The sequence below is a fragment of the Pelodiscus sinensis genome, chromosome 2 (genome assembly GCF_052426305.1).
Source record: "Pelodiscus sinensis isolate ZL-2025 chromosome 2, ASM5242630v1, whole genome shotgun sequence".
Taxonomy (NCBI): domain Eukaryota; kingdom Metazoa; phylum Chordata; order Testudines; family Trionychidae; genus Pelodiscus; species Pelodiscus sinensis.
In genome coordinates, this window is record NC_143053.1 from 259,310,823 (window position 1) to 259,331,064 (window position 20,242).

General features: G+C 62.1%; 1 protein-coding gene across 1 annotated transcript in view; it reads right to left on the reverse strand.

Annotated features, from left to right (window-relative positions):
• CSPG5 (chondroitin sulfate proteoglycan 5) overlaps window positions 1–18,849 on the reverse strand; it is a 38,980-nt gene extending 20,131 nt beyond the window's left edge. The window contains exons 1-2 of the mRNA XM_075923021.2: window positions 18,541–18,849; window positions 14,669–16,304 (exon numbers count right to left, since the gene is read on the reverse strand). Coding sequence (XP_075779136.2) covers window positions 14,669–16,304; window positions 18,541–18,628 — 1,724 coding nt within the window. The 5' untranslated portion in view covers window positions 18,629–18,849. The remainder of the gene's footprint in view (window positions 1–14,668; window positions 16,305–18,540) is intronic.
• Between the last annotated feature and the right edge of the window lie 1,393 nt (window positions 18,850–20,242).

Here is a 20,242-nt window from a genome sequence, read left to right on the forward strand (position 1 = left end):
ATAACTGGGTTCCGAAAAGAACTAGGTGAGCTGATGGAGGATAAGTCCATCAATGGCTATTCGCCAAGATGGGCAGGGGCACAACCCCATGCCTTGAGTGTCCATAAATCTATGGCTGCCAGAAGCTGAGACTGGACTCACAGGGATGGATCACTCCAAACTGCTCTGTTCTGTTCATCCCCTCTGAAGCACCTGCCACCGACCATGCCAGAAGGCTGGGCTGTCTGGAGCACTGGTCTGACCCAGGGTGGCCGTTAGGGATGTGAGCTACCGGTTAATGGAACAGTCGAGAACCGCACGAACCCCTGTCGGTTACTTGACTATTCTATAGTCTCCAGGGGTGGGGCTGGTGGCCAGTGCACTCTGGCCCCACTCCGGGGGAGCCTCCTGCCTGTAGCAGAGGCAGCAGTGTGGGGTGCTAGATAGCAGCCAGTCCGCAGGGAAGCCAGTTCAAAAATCAGCTCCTTGCGCAGACCGGCTGCCTGCTCCCCCACTCTGCTGCCTCTTATACAGAGGCAGCAGCACAGGGTTGCACCATTCCCTGTCCGCAGGGGGGGTCTGAGCTCCCTACGGCCAGAGGCTGCTGGGGGGACAGGAAAGGCTGCCCTCTGTCCATGGCAGCCCGGGCTGGCCGCAGTCTGAGGCTGGTCCTGCAGCAGCACCTGTCCACGGGAAGCTCGGGCCCACCGCGGACAGAGGCTGCTTTGCGGCAGCCTCCCCTGTCCCCTCTCCCCTGTGCCGCTGCCTCTGATATCAGTGGGGCAGGCGGCACCATGGAGCCAGTGCGGGGGGGGGGGGAGACTGGCTTTCAAGCCAACTCTCCACAGCACCGGCTTCTGCTCCCTCCCTCCCCTTGCTGCTTCTGATGCAGAGGCAGCACGGGTGGGGGGAAATGCACGTAGCTGAGAAGATTCGTATAGCTAACGACATGTCGACAGCCCTATTGGCCGCTCCGATGTTCTGAAGAGCCGTTGACTTTGAATGTCCCCCAACCAGGGGCTATCGAAATGGGCCCATATGACTGGACCCAGAAGGTCCTGTCCAGTCCCATGTTCCCAAACAAACTAATACCCCGGCACGCCATGGCACAACAGGGAAGGCCCAGGTAATGACGACAGACTGTAGAAATAACCCCAGACCCTCCCCAGCCCCAACCCTGCAATGTCTGGGACCAGGCCTGTCGAGTCCAGCGGCGCGATCTGGATGGGAGCAGCCACTCCAGGGCATGACCCTCGGTGTTAGCTCCTCAATAGATCTGCAGCCGCTCTCCCTCCCCATGGGGTCTGTCCTGGTCACTGGCTTTCTCCCCTCTGCTCTCACCCACAACTGGAACCAGTGTGGCTCCTCTGCCCCGGAGAAACACACCTCTCAGGACAGGCCCCAGGGCTTAACCTGCCCACTCCCCGTTCACACCCGGGGGGCGCGCCAGTGTGTTCTATTCCTGGCCTCGACGCTACATTTCACATGGTGCAGCTTTTCTATGAATTACTGCACCAATCCTAGGAACACTTGCAGGAAAAAGTGGCCTTGGATTTTGAAGTACCAAGAATTGCTTCCACCTGCAGTTAGAACGTGACCCCGGGCTGGGCTGAAAAAAATAACTCAGCTGCGGTTGCTACTGACGGCTCCCATTGGCTCTGCACACACCAGCCCCTCCCAACACAAACCATTCTCCTGGGGCGGAGCTGGCTGGAAACAGAGGCAGTAGCACAGGGATCCGGGCGGGAGCTGGGCCATGAGGGGACCCTGTTTAAAAACCAGCTCCCCTCCCGGACGAGCTGCCTGTCACCCTGTGCTGCTGCCTCTGATACAGAGGCAGCAGCAGTTCCTGCTGGGGGGGAGGGGCAGGTCTCCGCAGACAAAGGCTGCTGGGTGGGGGGGTCCCAGCCCCAGGTGGATGGAGGCGCCGTTGCAGACAGAGGCTGCTTTGTGACAGCACCTCCCCTCCAGACAGGAGCTGCCGCGAAGCAGCCTCTGTCCACGCCGAGGCTGCTTCACCATAGCCTCCCCAGCCCCTGCTCCCCTCCCCGCCCCCACCACTACCTCTATTAGAGGCAGCAGTGCGGGGCAGGGGGCAGGCGACACCACATAGCTGGTGCTGGGGGAACTGGCCTTTAACCAGCTCCCCCCCAGCACCGGTTCCGGCTCCCCCTTGTTGCCTTCGTATCAGAGGCAGCAAGGGGGGGGGGGCGCGAGTAGTCAACTGGACTCATTGGTTAATCGACTTGTTGGCTACTTGTCACATCCCGACTCCAGACAGCGTCCCAGAGCAAAGGCTGGGCAACACTGCAGGCGATTTCACCCCCACCCCACGTCACATCCTGCCCCCCCCCACCCTGCATCCCCTCCTTCACCTCTCTCCTGCGCTCCTACCCCACCAGGCCCCACAGCCCCGCCTACACCCCGACCCCCGACCCTGCATCCCCTCCTTCACCTCTCTCCTGCGCTCCTACCCCCCGTCCCCACACCCCCGCCTACACCCCGACCCCCGGACCCTGCATCCCCTCCTTCACCTCTCTCCTGCGCTCCTACCCCCCGTCCCCACACCCCCGCCTACACCCCGACCCCCTGACCCTGCATCCCCTCCTTCACCTCTCTCCTGCGCTCCTACATCCCGTCCCCACACCCCACCTACACCCCAACCCCCTGACCCTGCATCCCCTCCTTCACCTCTCTCCTGTGTCCTACCCCCCGTCCCCACACCCCCGCCTACACCCCGACCCCCGGACCCTGCATCCCCTCCTTCACCTCTCTCCTGCGCTCCTACCCCCCGTCCCCACACCCCCGCCTACACCCCGACCCCCTGACCCTGCATCCCCTCCTTCACCTCTCTCCTGCGCTCCTACCCCCCGTCCCCACGCCCCCGCCTACACCCCGACCCCCTGACCCTGCATCCCCTCCTTCACCTCTCTCCTGCGCTCCTACCCCCTGGCCCCACACCCCCGCCTACACCCCGACCCCCTGACCCTGCATCCCCTCCTTCACCTCTCTCCTGCGCTCCTACCCCCCGTCCCCACACCCCCGCCTACACCCCGACCCCCTGACCCTGCATCCCCTCCTTCACCTCTCTCCTGCGCTCCTACCCCCCGTCCCCACACCCCCGCCTACACCCCGACCCCCTGACCCTGCATCCCCTCCTTCACCTCTCTCCTGTGCTCCTACCCCCTGGCCCCACACCCCCGCCTACACCCCGACCCCCTGACCCTGCATCCCCTCCTTCACCTCTCTCCTGCGCTCCTACCCCCCGTCCCCACACCCCCGCCTACACCCCGACCCCCTGACCCTGCATCCCCTCCTTCACCTCTCTCCTGCACTCCTACCCCCCGTCCCCACACCCCCGCCTACACCCCGACCCCCCGACCCTGCATCCCCTCCTTCACCTCTCTCCTGCGCTCCTACACCCCGTCCCCACACCCCCGCCTACACCCCGACCCCCTGACCCTGCATCCCCTCCTTCACCTCTCTCCTGAGCTCCTACCCCCCGTCCCCACACCCCCGCCTACACCCCGACCCCCTGACCCTGCATCCCCTCCTTCACCTCTCTCCTGCGCTCCTACCCCCCGTCCCCACACCCCCGCCTACACCCCGACCCCCGGACCCTGCATCCCCTCCTTCACCTCTCTCCTGCGCTCCTACCCCCCGTCCCCACACCCCCGCCTACACCCCGACCCCCTGACCCTACATCCCCTCCTTCACCTCTCTCCTGCGCTCCTACCCCCCATCCCCACACCCCCGCCTACACCCCGACCCTCCGACCCTGCATCCCCTCCTTCACCTCTCTCCTGTGCTCCTACCCCCCGTCCCCACACCCCCGCCTACACCCCGACCCCCCGACCCTGCATCCCCTCCTTCACCTCTCTCCTGTGCTCCTACCCCCCGTCCCCACACCCCCGCCTACACCCCGACCCCCTGACCCTGCATCCCCTCCTTCACCTCTCTCCTGCGCTACTACCCCCCGTCCCCACACCCCCGCCTACACCCCGACCCCTGACCCTGCATCCCCTCCTTCACCTCTCTCCTGCGCTCCTACCCCCGTCCCCACACCCCCGCCTACACCCCGACCCCCTGACCCTGCATCCCCTCCTTCACCTCTCTCCTGCCCTCCTACCCCCCGTCCCCACACCCCCGCCTACACCCCGACCCCCTGACCCTGCATCCCCTCATTCACCTCTCTCCTGCGCTCCTACCCCCCGTCCCCACACCCCCGCCTACACCCCGACCCCCTGACCCTGCATCCCCTCCTTCACCTCTCTCCTGCGCTCCTACATCCCGTCCCCACACCCCACCTACACCCCAACCCCCTGACCCTGCATCCCCTCCTTCACCTCTCTCCTGTGTCCTACCCCCCGTCCCCACACCCCCGCCTACACCCCGACCCCCGGACCCTGCATCCCCTCCTTCACCTCTCTCCTGCGCTCCTACCCCCCGTCCCCACACCCCCGCCTACACCCCGACCCCCTGACCCTGCATCCCCTCCTTCACCTCTCTCCTGCGCTCCTACCCCCCGTCCCCACGCCCCCGCCTACACCCCGACCCCCTGACCCTGCATCCCCTCCTTCACCTCTCTCCTGTGCTCCTACCCCCTGGCCCCACACCCCCGCCTACACCCCGACCCCCTGACCCTGCATCCCCTCCTTCACCTCTCTCCTGCGCTCCTACCCCCCGTCCCCACACCCCCGCCTACACCCCGACCCCCTGACCCTGCATCCCCTCCTTCACCTCTCTCCTGTGCTCCTACCCCTTGGCCCCACACCCCCGCCTACACCCCGACCCCCTGACCCTGCATCCCCTCCTTCACCTCTCTCCTGCGCTCCTACCCCCCGTCCCCACACCCCCGCCTACACCCCGACCCCCTGACCCTGCATCCCCTCCTTCACCTCTCTCCTGCGCTCCTACCCCCCGTCCCCACACCCCCGCCTACACCCCGACCCCCTGACCCTGCATCCCCTCCTTCACCTCTCTCCTGCACTCCTACCCCCCGTCCCCACACCCCCGCCTACACCCCGACCCCCCGACCCTGCATCCCCTCCTTCACCTCTCTCCTGCGCTCCTACACCCCGTCCCCACACCCCCGCCTACACCCCGACCCCCTGACCCTGCATCCCCTCCTTCACCTCTCTCCTGAGCTCCTACCCCCCGTCCCCACACCCCCGCCTACACCCCGACCCCCTGACCCTGCATCCCCTCCTTCACCTCTCTCCTGCGCTCCTACCCCCCGTCCCCACACCCCCGCCTACACCCCGACCCCCGGACCCTGCATCCCCTCCTTCACCTCTCTCCTGCGCTCCTACCCCCCGTCCCCACACCCCCGCCTACACCCCGACCCCCTGACCCTACATCCCCTCCTTCACCTCTCTCCTGCGCTCCTACCCCCCATCCCCACACCCCCGCCTACACCCCGACCCTCCGACCCTGCATCCCCTCCTTCACCTCTCTCCTGTGCTCCTACCCCCCGTCCCCACACCCCCGCCTACACCCCGACCCCCCGACCCTGCATCCCCTCCTTCACCTCTCTCCTGTGCTCCTACCCCCCGTCCCCACACCCCCGCCTACACCCCGACCCCCTGACCCTGCATCCCCTCCTTCACCTCTCTCCTGCGCTACTACCCCCCGTCCCCACACCCCCGCCTACACCCCGACCCCTGACCCTGCATCCCCTCCTTCACCTCTCTCCTGCGCTCCTACCCCCGTCCCCACACCCCCGCCTACACCCCGACCCCCTGACCCTGCATCCCCTCCTTCACCTCTCTCCTGCCCTCCTACCCCCCGTCCCCACACCCCCGCCTACACCCCGACCCCCTGACCCTGCATCCCCTCATTCACCTCTCTCCTGCGCTCCTACCCCCCGTCCCCACACTCCCGCCTACACCCCGACCCCCTGACCCTGCATCCCCTCCTTCACCTCTCTCCTGCGCTCCTACCCCCCGTCCCCACACCCCCGCCTACACCCCGACCCCCCCGACCCTGCATCCCCTCCTTCACCTCTCTCCTGCGCTCCTACCCCCCGTCCCCACACCCCCGCCTACACCCCGACCCCCCGACCCTGCATCCCCTCCTTCACCTCTCTCCTGCGCTCCTACCCCCCGTCCCCACACCCCGCCTACACCCCGACCCCCTGACCCTGCATCCCCTCCTTCACCTCTCTCCTGTGCTCCTACCCCCCGTCCCCACACCCCCGCCTACACCCCGACCTCCTGACCCTGCATCCCCTCCTTCACCTCTCTCCTGCGCTCCTACCCCCCGTCCCCACACCCCCGCCTACACCCCGACCCCCTGACCCTGCATCCCCTCCTTCACCTCTCTCCTGCGCTCCTACCCCCCGTCCCCACACCCCCGCCTACACCCCGACCCCCTGACCCTGCATCCCCTCCTTCACCTCTCTCCTGCGCTCCTACCCCCCGTCCCCACACCCCCGCCTACACCCCGACCCCCCGGCCCTGCATCCCCTCCTTCACCTCTCTCCTGCGCTCCTACCCCCCGTCCCCACACCCCCGCCTACACCCCGACCCCCTGACCCTGCATCCCCTCCTTCACCTCTCTCCTGCGCTCCTACCCCCTGTCCCCACACCCCGCCTACACCCCGACCCCCTGACCCTGCATCCCCTCCTTCACCTCTCTCCTGTGTTCTACCCCCCGTCCCCACACCCCCGCCTACACCCCGACCCCCGGACCCTGCATCCCCTCCTTCACCTCTCTCCTGCGCTCCTACCCCCCGTCCCCACACCCCCGCCTACACCCCGACCCCCTGACCCTGCATCCCCTCCTTCACCTCTCTCCTGCGCTCCTACCCCCCGTCCCCACACACCCGCCTACACCCCGACCCCCTGACCCTGCATCCCCTCCTTCACCTCTCTCCTGTGCTCCTACCCCCTGGCCCCACACCCCCGCCTACACCCCGACCCCCTGACCCTGCATCCCCTCCTTCACCTCTCTCCTGCGCTCCTACCCCCCGTCCCCACACCCCCGCCTACACCCCGACCCCCTGACCCTGCATCCCCTCCTTCACCTCTCTCCTGTGCTCCTACCCCCTGGCCCCACACCCCCGCCTACACCCCGACCCCCTGACCCTGCATCCCCTCCTTCACCTCTCTCCTGCACTCCTACCCCCCGTCCCCACACCCCCGCCTACACCCCGACCCCCCGACCCTGCATCCCCTCCTTCACCTCTCTCCTGCGCTCCTACACCCCGTCCCCACACCCCCGCCTACACCCCGACCCCCTGACCCTGCATCCCCTCCTTCACCTCTCTCCTGCGCTCCTACCCCCCGTCCCCACACACCCGCCTACACCCCGACCCCCTGACCCTGCATCCCCTCCTTCACCTCTCTCCTGCGCTCCTACCCCCCGTCCCCACACCCCCGCCTACAGCCCGACCCCCTGACCCTGCATCCCCTCCTTCACCTCTCTCCTGCGCTCCTACCCCCCGTCCCCACACCCCCGCCTACACCCCGACCCCCTGACCCTGCATCCCCTCCTTCACCTCTCTCCTGTGCTCCTACCCCACCAGGCCCCACACCTCTGCCTACACCCCTACCCCTCCCCTACCCTGCATCCCCTCCTTCACCTCTCTCCTGCGCTCCTACCCCCTGGCCCCACACCCTCTGCTTCCTATACCCCTAAACCCCCAAACCCTGCACCCCCCCACGCTCCTACCCCCCCCAGCCTCACACCCCCTCCTACACCCCTACTCCCCCAGACCCTGCACCCCCTCCTTCACCTCTCTCCTGCGCTCCTACCCCACCAGGCCCCACACCCCCCTCCTACACCCCGACCCCCCGACCCTGCACCCCCTACTTCACCTCTCTCCTGCGCTCCTACCCCCCGTCCCCACACCCCCGCCTACACCCCAACCCCCCCAACCCTGCATCCCCTCCTTCACTGCAGGAAACCTTCACCCATATGGGGACCCCTCGGACTCACCTCTGCGCCAGGGTTGGAGGGTGGGGGTGGCTTTCCCTGCAGGGATGAGCCTGCCACTCCCAGACCCATCACGCTACGTCCTCGCCTGGCGCTCATCGCTATCGCCTCCCCCTCCTGCTCCTCAGCTGATTTTCTCCCCACGGCCCCTGGGAGTGCCCAGATCCCCACTCCAGAAGGTGCCGTGATCCAGCACGTCAGCCCTGGTGAGCCAATCACGTCCCTCCAGAGCCATGATCCGGCACGTCAGCCCGGGTGAGCCAATCACGTCCCTCCAGAGCCGTGATCCGGCACGTCAGCCCAGGTGAGCCAATCACGTCCCTCCAGAGCCGTGATCCAGCACGTCAGCTCGGGTGAGCCAATCACATCCCTCCAGAGCCGTGATCCAGCACGTCAGCCCCGGGCGAGCCAATCACGTCCCTCCAGAGCTGTGATCCGGCACGTTAGCCCAGGTGAGCCAATCACGTCCCTCCAGAGCCGTGATCCAGCACGTCAGCCCCGGGTGAGCCAATCACGTCCCTCCAGAGCCGTGATCCGGCACGTCAGCCCCGGGTGGGCTCCATTTACATTCCATTCTTGTCTCTAAATAAATATACAGCGGGGCCTCTCCCCCCTGCACACAGGGCACGTGCACACTGCGTGTCACACATCACACACTCACCCTCCCCATGTGCACCAGGGACATGCTGTAGACTGCACACATCTCCTCTTCCCAGTGCACCTGGGGCACCTGCCACGTGTACACACATGACCTTCCCATGTACACATGCAGCACTTCCCATACATTGCTTGGGTGGCAAAGTAGAAGGCGTATAATATATGCATGGCCTCCTCCTATTGCACGCAGGGTATATGCCACATATTACACACATAGCCTTCCTCTCTGCATGGGGGTACATGGCATATCTTACATTCATGGCCTTCCCCTGTGCACACAGGAAATCTGGCATGTATCACACGCCTGGCCTTCCCCTGTGCACATAGTATACATGGCAGCGGCCCATCAACAGCCGCCCTGGCTTTCCTCCAGCACAGTCTGCCAGTGCCGATTAGCAACACCGGAGCATCGCAGTGCACGGCTCGGCAGAGCAGCACTGACCTAATTCCTGCCCGGCTAAGCCCTGGGGGGCAGGGACGGATGAGGAAACCCTTCCCCCTCTCCCTCCTCACCCTGCCGGTGCTCAGGGACCTGGCCTGCCCTCTCCCTAACTCAAGACATGGAGACAGCAAGGGAACAGGCTGCCCCCGCCACAGGGGCTGGGCCAGGAGCCGCTCTCCTGGAAGGCTGCTGGGAGCGAAGCTGCTCTGGGGCGTAGCAGTCGCCGGCGCCTTGCCGGAGCGTCGCCCAGCCCGCTCAGCCCCACGCCAGCGCCGGCACCCTGGGGCCCACGCGGGGCGCGCGGATGGGACGGAAAAGGGCCGTCGGCAGCAGGCGTCTCCCTCCAGCGCCGCTTTCCGGCGGAGGGGGCCTGACGGCAGAGAGGGGCCTTCTGTTGCCCCGGCACCCCCCCAGGGATGGGACTGCAGTGGCAAAGATAAGGCGGGCGGGGGGCTGGCGGAGCTGGGTGGGTACCCGGGGCTGTGGAGCCGGGGGGAGCGGGAGCTCAGCGGTCGCTGCTAAGGGTGGTTATCGACAGCTAAGGGAACGAAGCCGCTTGGGCAGGCGGCGCTCGGCCTGGCAGTGAGCCAGCGCCCCGGGGGCGGGCAGGCGCAGCGGAGGCTCCGTCCCGCGTGAGACGGGGTCAATTCCTGATTCCGCCCGGCTCCCTGTGTGACCCTGGGCTGGGCCTCAGGCGTGGGGAGCAGAAGGGTCCCCCCCACCTTGTGGCTAGAGGCGCTGCCGCCCCACCATCACTCAGAGACACATTCTCCCCTAGGGTTATGACTGCAGATGATCTGCTGCATCTGGAGACATCTGGGGGGGGGGGAATGGGGTCCCCCCCAGCACGGCAGTGCAGAGCCCAACGCAACCCCGGCTGTGGAAGCAGGCTCCCCACGTCTGGGGGAGAGGGGGCGTCCGGGTGGCTCAATAGGGGATTTCTCTGGGGTGCCCACCACCCCACCACTGGGCAGCTCACAAGGACTCAGAACTAAGCAATTGGGCAGAGGCAGCCCGGGAACTGACTTGCCCACCACCAGCCCCTGTTGCGGGCAGACCCAGCAAGAGCCCGGCCTCTCGGCAGGGTGTGGGAAGAGACTGTTCCACTCGAAAGTCAAGGCAGACGTGAGCTCCCAGTCCAAGCTGCGCCCGGGCTCAGGGAGGAGAGTTTGGGCCCAGCCCCAGACTTTACAGACCAAAGCCAGCCCTGGGGACGGAGCCTGTGAACAGACCTCGGACTCGATAAGGGGCGCCAGGAATCAAAGGGAAACAGGAATCGGCTCGCGCCCAGCTGTGAAGGAGCCTCCGCAGGACATGCCCCTACACTCAAAGCCTTTCAAACAGGGCAGGACGGAACGTGGGAGCCGAGACTGGTGGGATCAGCCCCAGGGAGCTGGGGGGTTCACGGGGGTTTTCCACCGCTCACCCCCCGAGTGAGAAATGGGTCTTCCACTCTGCATCTGGGACCCGCCCGCTACAGCCCATCTCCTCAGCAGCACAGGCTCCAGTGAGCACTGTGAGCCAAGGGGCAGGGTCATGGGTTTGGGGAACACTGGTCCACCTTCTATGGGGCAAGGCCTCCCCACACTAGAAAGGGACCCGATCTCCTGGGGAACAGGCTGGCTGGATTAGACAGGCGAGGGGACAGCACCATCATGGGGAACTTCAATTTGAGTGCAAAATATCCTGGAACGTCCTACCACTATTCTGTGACTGAAAAGGGCTGCCTCCAATGTTCCCGCTACTCTTTTCCATGGGTGTGTGGAATAATTCTGCGCGCGCGCTGAGGCATATGGGAATGTTCACCGCTAGTGGAAACAAAACACTAGCTGTGGGCACTCTGCTAATCAGGAGGGCAGCATCGGAATCTCTCCTGAGCGGCCGCACAAGTGCGCATCTTACAGGGAACAAAAGGGAAGGGTAAAAAAGAGAAAAGATCCGGGCACCCAGAGACAAAATCAACATGTGGGGAACAACAGTAATGACGGAACCAAAGGAAACGAAGAGAAGAAACCCCTGAAGTGCCTATTCATCAATGCTAGGAGCTAGGGATGTTAAAATGCGGTTGATTGACTAGTCGAGTAGTCGATGGAACTTCCATCGACTACTCGATAGGCACTTCTGCATTCCTCTTTTGAAATGTACAAGAGCCCCAGGAGCCCGGGGTCAGCTGGAAACTGCCCAGCTGATTCCGGGTTCTGCGCGGCATTTCCCCAGAACTGGATCAGCTGGGAAGTCCCCAGCAGACCCCAGGGTCCACGGCTGCCCCTTTGAAACGCAGAGGCGGCGTTTCAAAGGGGCAGCCACCGCATAGCTGATCCCCAGCTCAGCTGTGTGGTGCTGCCGCTTTGAAGTACCTCCTCCCTCCTTTGCTGCCTCTATCTTATAGAGGCAGCAAGGTGGGGGGGAATCAACTAGTTGACTAGTCGAGAGACTATCCTGTATAAGCAAATGCTTACCAGATAGTCGACTAGTTGACTAGTCTTTAACATCCCTGCTAGGAGCCTGCATATATTACAAAGGCAACGAATCGAAACAGATCATATCTGGCCATCAATTAGATCCGGTTGGTAACACTGAAACCTGGTGGGGTGATTGGCATGACTGGAGTGATAAAATCAGCGGTTATAGTCCTGCTTTGGAAGCATGGAGTGGGAAAAAGAGGGGCGCACTGTTAAAACCATCATCACCTGTTTCCGAGTTGCTGACCACTAGGAAGAAAGCGGTCTTGAATGCTTATGGGCCAACGCCCTAATGAATCACACACAAGACGGGGTATTAAGTGACTGCTAGAGACCATCAAATCACAGCAGGGAACAGAATGACCAGATCTGCAAGCGTTTGTCTCTCCAGTGTCACGGGGAGCTTCAATTGGAGTGCAAAATATCCTTGGAATGTCTTACCATTATTCCGTAACTGAAAAGTGTTGCCTCCAGTGTTCCCGCCAATCTTTTCCATCCATGTGCGGAATAAATGTTTATGTGCACTGAGGCATGTGTGAACGTGCACTGCTAGTGGAAACAAAGCAGTAGCTAGGCATTTGAATCTCTCCTGAGTGGGCGCACAAGTGCGTGTCGTAGAGGGAACACTGGTTGCGTCCAAGGGAGGGAAATTCCGTGTTAGACCTTATCTTGACAGGTAAAGGGGCCTGGCTCACAGAACGAACCATTAACGGTGGCTTAGGCACAAGTGATCACGACTTGATCACACTGATACGGTGCAAACAGAACGAAGTCCAGACCAGCGACATACACGCTCATGGGGCTTCGAAAGAGTCAATGTCACAAAGCCGGAAACAAGGAGCCAGATCAGCTGGGAGGAAGAATGTAATTGGCGAAATGCAAATGATGATTGGGAATTGCTTGAGAACACATGCAGGCAGCTTTTCTATCCATATTGGAGGTCTTTCTAAAGATCTGCTCTAGGAATGATACTTAGGGAGTTTGCCAGACCCGTAGCAGACAAAAGGTCAGACTCAGTGCTCGGGCCATATGAATCTATGCACTGACCTCTATGGACTACACTGGCTCCCCACAGAACCTCACGCCGGGATCAAAGTCTCGACCCTTATCTTCAAAGAGCCCCGTGGTCCAGTGTATCTAAAAGCGGTGCCCCTCCGACATCACAGGGCACCACTCACCTGTGCGAGAGGCAGGGCGTGCTCCAGGGTTAGTCTGAGCATGTGGGACCCGCTAAGGACCCCCACAAGCACACAGCTGGTCGCCCTGCTCCGACTCACCTTCACCGTATAAACACACTGCAGCGTGACCACCGCCTCCCAAAAGACACACCGCTCTCAGCCAGGGGCAGAGGGTGAGAGAGAGCAATCCACACAGGACAGGTGTGAGGCTGCTGGAAAGGGCTTGGAGGCTCCGGTGCTGAACACGCACGAAGGGAAGGGAAGGGAAGGGAAGGGAAGGGAAGGGAAGGGAAGGGAAGGGAAACCCATGGACCCCACTGGACAACCTGTTTCACATGGAGCCCAACAGAAAAGTAACTCAAGAGCCTTTCCACTGGGCCGTTCCAACATCTAGGCTCCCATCCGCGGGGAGCAGAACCATGGGCCTGTCACGGCAGCTCCCCGTGCACCCGTCCCCATGCTCCCGGCACCACTCAGCGAGCACTTGGCTGCATTATGAACATGTGCAGGGGCGTTCAGGAAGAACGAATCCACTACAAGAACTCCCTGGAGGTTAAATAGCCTCTCCTGTCCACAAAACTGCCTAGTATCGGCTGCAATTTTATCCCCCGGCTACACGGCAGAGGTCACCTGCAGTCCTGTCCTGCCCTCTTCTCACCACAGCCGCTGCATCTCCCTTCTCTTTCTCCCATTCTCCGGTATCAAAAGGTCAGAACTTCCGCCACACTGAGTATGTCTGCACTGCATTGCTCTTTCGAGGGAGGAATGCAAATGCAGGCGAGCGAAATTGCAAATGAAGCGCGGATTTGAATTTCCCGCGCTTCATTTGCATCATCGCATCCGAGCGCTTTTTCGAAATATCCTATTTCGAAAGAAAAAACGCAGTCTAGACGGGGTTATTTCGAAAAAACCCTTCTTTCGAAATAACCCTTATTCCTTCAAAAACAAGGTTTAAGGGTTATTTCGAAAGAAGGGTTTTTTTCTCGAAATAACTGCATCTCAACAGCATTTTGTCTTTCGAAATAGGGTATTTCGAAAAAGCGGCCGGATGAGATTATGCAAATGAGGCACGGGAAATTCAAATCCGCGCTTCATTTGCAATTTCACTCGCCTGCAATTGCATTCCTCTCTCGAAAGAGGAATGCAGTGTAGACATACTCAGTGTGAACATCTCCGTATATGCAGGCAGGATGCGCACCTGTGTGGCCAAAGGCAAAGGAGTTACTTCAGATTTACCCCAGAGTGCTGGAGGGAAAGAAAAGTCAGGTGGTTAGAGCCCTTCTCTAGGACTTGAGAAACTGGTGTTCCATTCCTTGCTCTGACACAGACCTCCTGTGCCCCCTTGGACAAGTCACTTAACCACTCCATGGGTCAGTTTCACGAGACAATGGGCATGACAGTGGCTATGAGACAGGCAGATGCCCAAACACACTGCGAACGGGGTCCTCAGGTAGGGATCAGAAGCCGATTCAAGCATGCTCACCTAATAACAGCCATCACCACATTTCGTGTATTGTCTCCTATCAAATGCCACCTGAATTTGGTCTCTCAGATGCTTAGAGAGCCCAATAACTGGAAGGTGCCACGCTGCTCCCAAGAAGGCCTCGTTTTTGCTGGGGCCTCTTCCCTCTCTCAATTTTTGATCAACCCGTGTATGCCAGGACTGGGCCTAAGCAGCCTCCCAGTGTGGCCTAGCATGGTTCAAACCACATCGCGCACCTAGTGAATTCCTCGCTCTGCTCCTTTGCCCCTTGTGCTGCACATGCCTTGCTGGCACCCTTGGGGCAGCCTCTTCCCGCATCTTTCCACCTCCCTTCAAACCTCAAACGAAAACATCTCCCTTCTGCCCTGAGTTTGGCCAGGAACGCCCCCGGATTGCAACCTGACAGCACGCTCTGCCGCCACGTGCCCTGATTCTGGGGCGCTTTCTTTGGGTTTGGGTTTGCATAGGGACCCCGCCCGGGTCACATGGCCGGTTTCGGACTCCCGGCAGCCCCGGTGGGGGCGCTTACCTGCAGAAGGCGCCCAAGCTTTCCACCAGGTAGCACTGGCCCCCGTTGTGGCAGTAGCTGGGGAAGATGTCGCAGACGGATTTGCAGGAGTTGTTATACCTGACGTAGCCACTTCTGCACTCGGTGCCGTTCTCGCTGCCTGGCCCCGCCGCCATGGCCGACTGGCCCAGGTCCTTGCTGGTCTCTGCCGGGCGCGGCCCGGACGTGGCGCCGCCCCCCGAGAGGATGAAGGTCTGGAGCGGCGGGATGACGTAGCGGCGGCTGGTGGGCTCCGCCTGCTGCACCATGGTCTGGATCTTGGGCGTGGCCGGGGTGGGCAGCTCGGCGTCGTTCTCATCGTTCAGGTCCCGTCTCGGCCCGCCTCCCCCCTCCTCCTCCTCCTCCTCCTCCTCCAGCTCGTCGTCCTCGCCATCCTCGTCCCCGTCCGTGTAGAAGGAGGTGGTGGGGTAGAAATCCGACTCGTCGAAGGGCGTGAAGTCGTCGTAGAGCTCGTGAATGGCCCAGGACGTCGCCTTGTCACCCGGCTTCCTCTTGGGGGAGTTGGGGCCCCCGGCAGGGACGTCCTCCAGGCCCCCGCCCCCGCCCCGGCTCTCCCCCTCAAAGAGGTCGTAATAGTCAATGTCGATGATCTCGGAGACCGACTGATCTGAGGGAGGCTCAGGGGACTCGAGAGCATGGACGGGGGACGTGGCGGCCAAAGGGGAACCCGGAGACACCTCGGGATTGAGCCAGGTTCGATCCGTGCCGCCTACAGCACCCTGGGCTGGGGAGCTGCTGGAGGACGCCAACCACAGCTCCAGAGGTTCCTGCTTCTGGGCGGAGTCCTGAGCCAGCCCGGCGCTGCTCGGCGTCTGGGTGCCCAGCTCCGGGGCCTGGCCGCCGGGGGTGGGGGGCTGCAGCACCACTTCCCCAAAGGCCTCCAGCAGCAGGTCCGTCTCGGCCGAGTCTGAGCTGAGGCCTGCTCCGGTCGACGCGCCGTCTGCGCCCGCCCTCTCTGCGGGGCTCTGGGAGGCCGGCGGGGTGACCGTGAGCGCCACGGACGCCGCCGGACTCCCTGCACCGCCTGAAGAGGCCCCAGCAGGCTGCTCTCCGCTCCCGGCCTCCTCCTGGCTGTCAGGGCCGGCGCTCCCCGGCACTCCCTTTGTGTCACTTAATGCCAAAGCAACGGCCTCTCCGTTCACAGGCCAAGTCACACTAGTCACGCCTGAGGAGACTTCCATGGGCCCCTCATTGTCCTTAGCCAACAAAGGCTTCAGGGGCCAGGCACTCTGGCTGTCAGGCCCCCCGGGGCATCCCGAACAGACTGATGATTCATTGTTCTCCTGGCGAATCCCGCCCGGATAATACCGCACAGAGATCCCTGCTCCGGAGAGGCCGCTGACTTGGTCGGCGGATGCTGCAGCAGCCGTGCCGACGCCTCCCACTGCCAGCCCTGGGAGATCAGCAGGTGTCTGTCTCCGGAATTCCTTCACTCCGTCTGCCTCCATAGGCTCCGCTGTGGAGCTGTTTTCCCCTGCTCCAGTGGCATGGCCCTGGGGCCTCTGTTCCCTGCCTCTGTCCAGGAATGACGGGGTGCCCTCCCAGCCAGCCCCTGGCACGTCCGAGATGTTCTGGCGCTCTGGGTGCCTTTTGGAGGCTACAGGTTATGTGGGAAAGAAAAAAAGCATCAGACAGGGCGTTCAAGTGGGGCTGCAAATCACAGGGGTGAATGAGTGAGCGAGCGTGTGTGTGTCTGTTCAAGAGGGGCTGCAAATCACAGGTAGGAGTGAGTGTGCGTGTGCGTGTGTGTGTGCGCGCACGTTCAAAAGGGGCTGCAAATCACAGGGTGAGTGAGTGAGTGTGTGTGTTCAAGGGGGGCTGCAAATCACAGGGGTGTGTGTGTGTATGTGTTCGTGTTCAAGAGGGGCTGCAAATCACAAGCAGGAGTGTGTGTGTGTGTGTGTTCAAGAGGGGCTGCAAATCACAAGCAGGAGTGTGTGTGTGTTTGTGTTCAAGAGGGGCTGCAAATCACAAGCAGGAGTGTGTGTGTGTGTGTTCAAGAGGGGCTGCAAATCACAAGCAGGAGTGTGTGTGTGTTTGTGTTCAAGAGGAGCTGCAAATCATGGAGGAGTGTGAGTGTGAGTGTGTGTGTGTGTGTGTGCGTGCGCGCTCCATGGACACTGCATATAAAACCAGCACCTTTGCACGCCCAAAGAGCACTCTCCCCACCGCCGCCCCAGCTCACCAGACACCCGTGCAAACGTTCATGCCATCATTTCAAAACCAATCATTGTTTTCCGAACAACAGACACCCTGGTAAAAATAGCGTCTGCATTTGCTAAATTCAGCCTTCCTTGGAGCTCAAGCTTTCTCCCACACTCCCCCACGCTCACTCGCTCGCTCTCTTTGATTCATGGTTTTCCCCCACATTTCAATTATAGTAAAGCACCATCGGCTGCAGGGAAGAAAACGGGAAAGTTTGTGCCCAATTCCATCTCCTCCCCACTCTGGCTTCCTTTTTCCATTCCTGTCTGGGGAGGGACCCACATTTCTGCCGGTCTCCCTGTAACCTTGTGGAGCAGGACATGCAGCGGATAGGAGGGCCGCGGGAGGGTGTATTTTGGGCAGGGTCGCCCAGGCCTATGAACCTTAGCAGGACTGGGGAAAGCCAGCAGCATCCTAACCTCTGCCCGCCCGCCCGCCTGTGACCTACTCCACGGTCCTCCTAGGCACCATTCAAGCATTTTACACAGCTACTGCTGAAAACACACAATCGGAAGGGTTTTTTGCCCTGTTTTCGCGTGGGGGAGGGGACGGAAGGGGCTTCCTTATGACTTCCCAAGGCTGAAGGCCCCTGCAATGAAATGGCCCTTGTCGCGGAGACGTGAGCTGTATCACAGATGCTCAAGCCAGAAGGGACCACTGCGATCTACGCCGTCTCCCCTCGCCCCTGCCGCCGCCTCGCCCGAGTGCAGGCAAGAGAACTGCCCCCACATCATCCCCAGAGCCCATCCCTCAGAAAAACCCGCCAGCCCTGGCTGCACGACGGAGGCACCACCACGGCCCGGGGTAAACGGCTCCGGGGGGACCGAGGGGCTCGGCACCTGTGCTTAAAAAGAGGGAAAAAAACCCAAAACTCTCCTTCGAAAAGAAACCCGAATCCGGAAATTTTGCACGCGGGGGAGGGGAAGGCAAGAGGGGCTTCAGGACCTGACTCCACCTCAGTCAAGACCCAATTTCCCTCTGCCACACGGGTTCAAGTCTGCCCTGCCCCCCCATTCCTACAGGTCACACGTGAACCAGAGCCGAAAGGGGTCCCCAGTCTCTCCCCCCACACGCACCATGGCCGAGAGGAACCCCCATTCTGCCCCCCCAAATGCACCATGGCCGAGAGGGGTCCCCATTTCCCCACCCCCACACACACCATGGCCGAGAGGAACCCCCATTCTGCCCCCCAATGCACCATGGCCGAGAGGGGTCCCCATTCCGAGGGGCCCCCCATGCACCATGGCCGAGAGGAACCCCCATTCTGCCCCCCAAAATGCACCATGGCCGAGAGGGTCCCCCATTTCCCCCACCCCACATGCACTATGACTGTGAGGGTCCCCCATTTTCCCCCTACATGCACCATGGCCGATAGGGGATCCCCATTCCGAGGGGCCCCCCATGCCCCCTGGCCGAGAGGGGTCCCCATTTCCCCCAGCATGCGCGGCGCGGGGACCCCCATTCTCCCGACACACACACGTGCCCCAGAGGGACGGGGGGGGCAGAGGCATCCAGCCCCCCCTTTCTCTGCCCCCCCACATTCTTCCAACACGAAACCTCGGGGTTTGCCCCCCGCCCCGCCCCGGGGCTTCCCCGCCCGGCGGATCGGGACCCCCGCGGGCACCTACCGGGAGCCGGCCCCGGGCCGGCCGCGAGGAGCAGGGCGAGAGCCAGCAGCAGGGCAGGTCCCCCGGCGGCGCCGGCGGCGCGTCCCATGGTGGCAGGGGCCGAGCGAGCCCCCCGCCCCGACGGCCCCGCGCTCAGCCCCCGAGGCGCCGCAGCGGCATGGCCCGGCCGGCTCCCGGCTCCCGGCTCCCGGCTCCCGCGCCCGGCTGCTCCGGCGGAGCCGAGCGCTGCGCAGCCCTGGGCTCCCGGCGGCCGCGCGCGGATGCTGACGCCGGCTGAGCTGCCGCTGCCCTGCGAGGGGGAGTGTGTGTGTGGGGGGGGGGGGGGGATGCAGCCCGCACGGCCGCTGCCTCCCCTGTCTGAGCAGTGCCTGCTGCAGGCACACCCCTCCCCCCGCGGCTGCGGCTGTCTGTCCGCCCCCGTCCTCCTGTCCTGCCCAGCACCCCCCCCCCCCGCTCAGAGTGGGGACAGGGCCGAGAGGGAGAACAGGGGGGAGGTGCCCGCCCTGGCTTGAAGTGGTTTCCACACAGGGTTCAGGCTCCTGGCTCTCTGCACTGCACCCAAGGCTCCAGCCCAGAGACAGACACAGCCCCCCCCCCCCCCCCCCACACACACACACTAGGCTGTAGCCTCCCTGCGGGTTTAGGGGCTGGATGCTGGAATCCCTGGTGGAATTCTGTGACCCAGCTGATGCAGCTCGGACTGGCGTGTCCCCCTTCTGACATGACCCCCCCCCCCTGCTAGAGAGACAGGCGCCTAACCAGTGGGCAGGTGTGGACAGACCAGGCGGTCGAGCCTGGCACACACACAAAGCAGGAGCCGCAAGAGAGAGGGGCTACAGGACGGAGGTGTCTGTGCAGTGAGAGGAACGAGGAGACACATGCAGCTGCGGAGCGCGTCCCACATACAGCGCTGTACACACACACCAGGCACCGCACCGCACCGCGCCTGCGTTCGGAAGAGCGAGACGTGAAGAGACACAAAGCATTCATGTGCAGCTGTGAGCAAGCAAGGTAAGCTAGCATGGGGGGGGACAGTACACAGGAGCCACCTGCATGTCTAGACTGAGACAGCCAACTCACCCCACCAAGTCAGACACATGCACCAGAATGAGACATGAAGCAGCATCACACATTAATGGATAACTGGCCAATTGGTACCAAATGAGAGCCCATGACGGGATGATAGAGAGGTTTTATCGATGGGCATCTTAGCCAGAAGAGGCAAAGATTTGAATGAGAGATGCGGATCATACCAAACGCATATGGATAATACTGGCTTACCCCAGGTAGTCTGCATATTAGATCAGCTCAGAAAATAGATTTTTCCATCCCACGAGAAAGTCTAACATTTCAACATTGATTTTCACTCCAAAGCAGGGTGGGAAAAAAAAGGCAAAATTTCCCGCAGAGGGGAAATTCCAGAAAATATCGATTCAAAACGATTGAAATGCTTTATTTCAGTAAGATGAAAGCATTTCCATTCAAACAAATATAACACCTTAACAGGAGTATTATCAAAGGCAACAGAAAATAAAAACTATAGTTGAAACAAAACATTTTTAGCCCCTATCCGAACAAAAGCCCTTTTGACGTATTGAAATAAGAACGCCAAAAGGACTGGATTCAACATACTGTCACCTAAACACGTCATGAACATGGACGGGATCCCGCAACACGTTTCAGTGTCAAGAAAACGGCATTT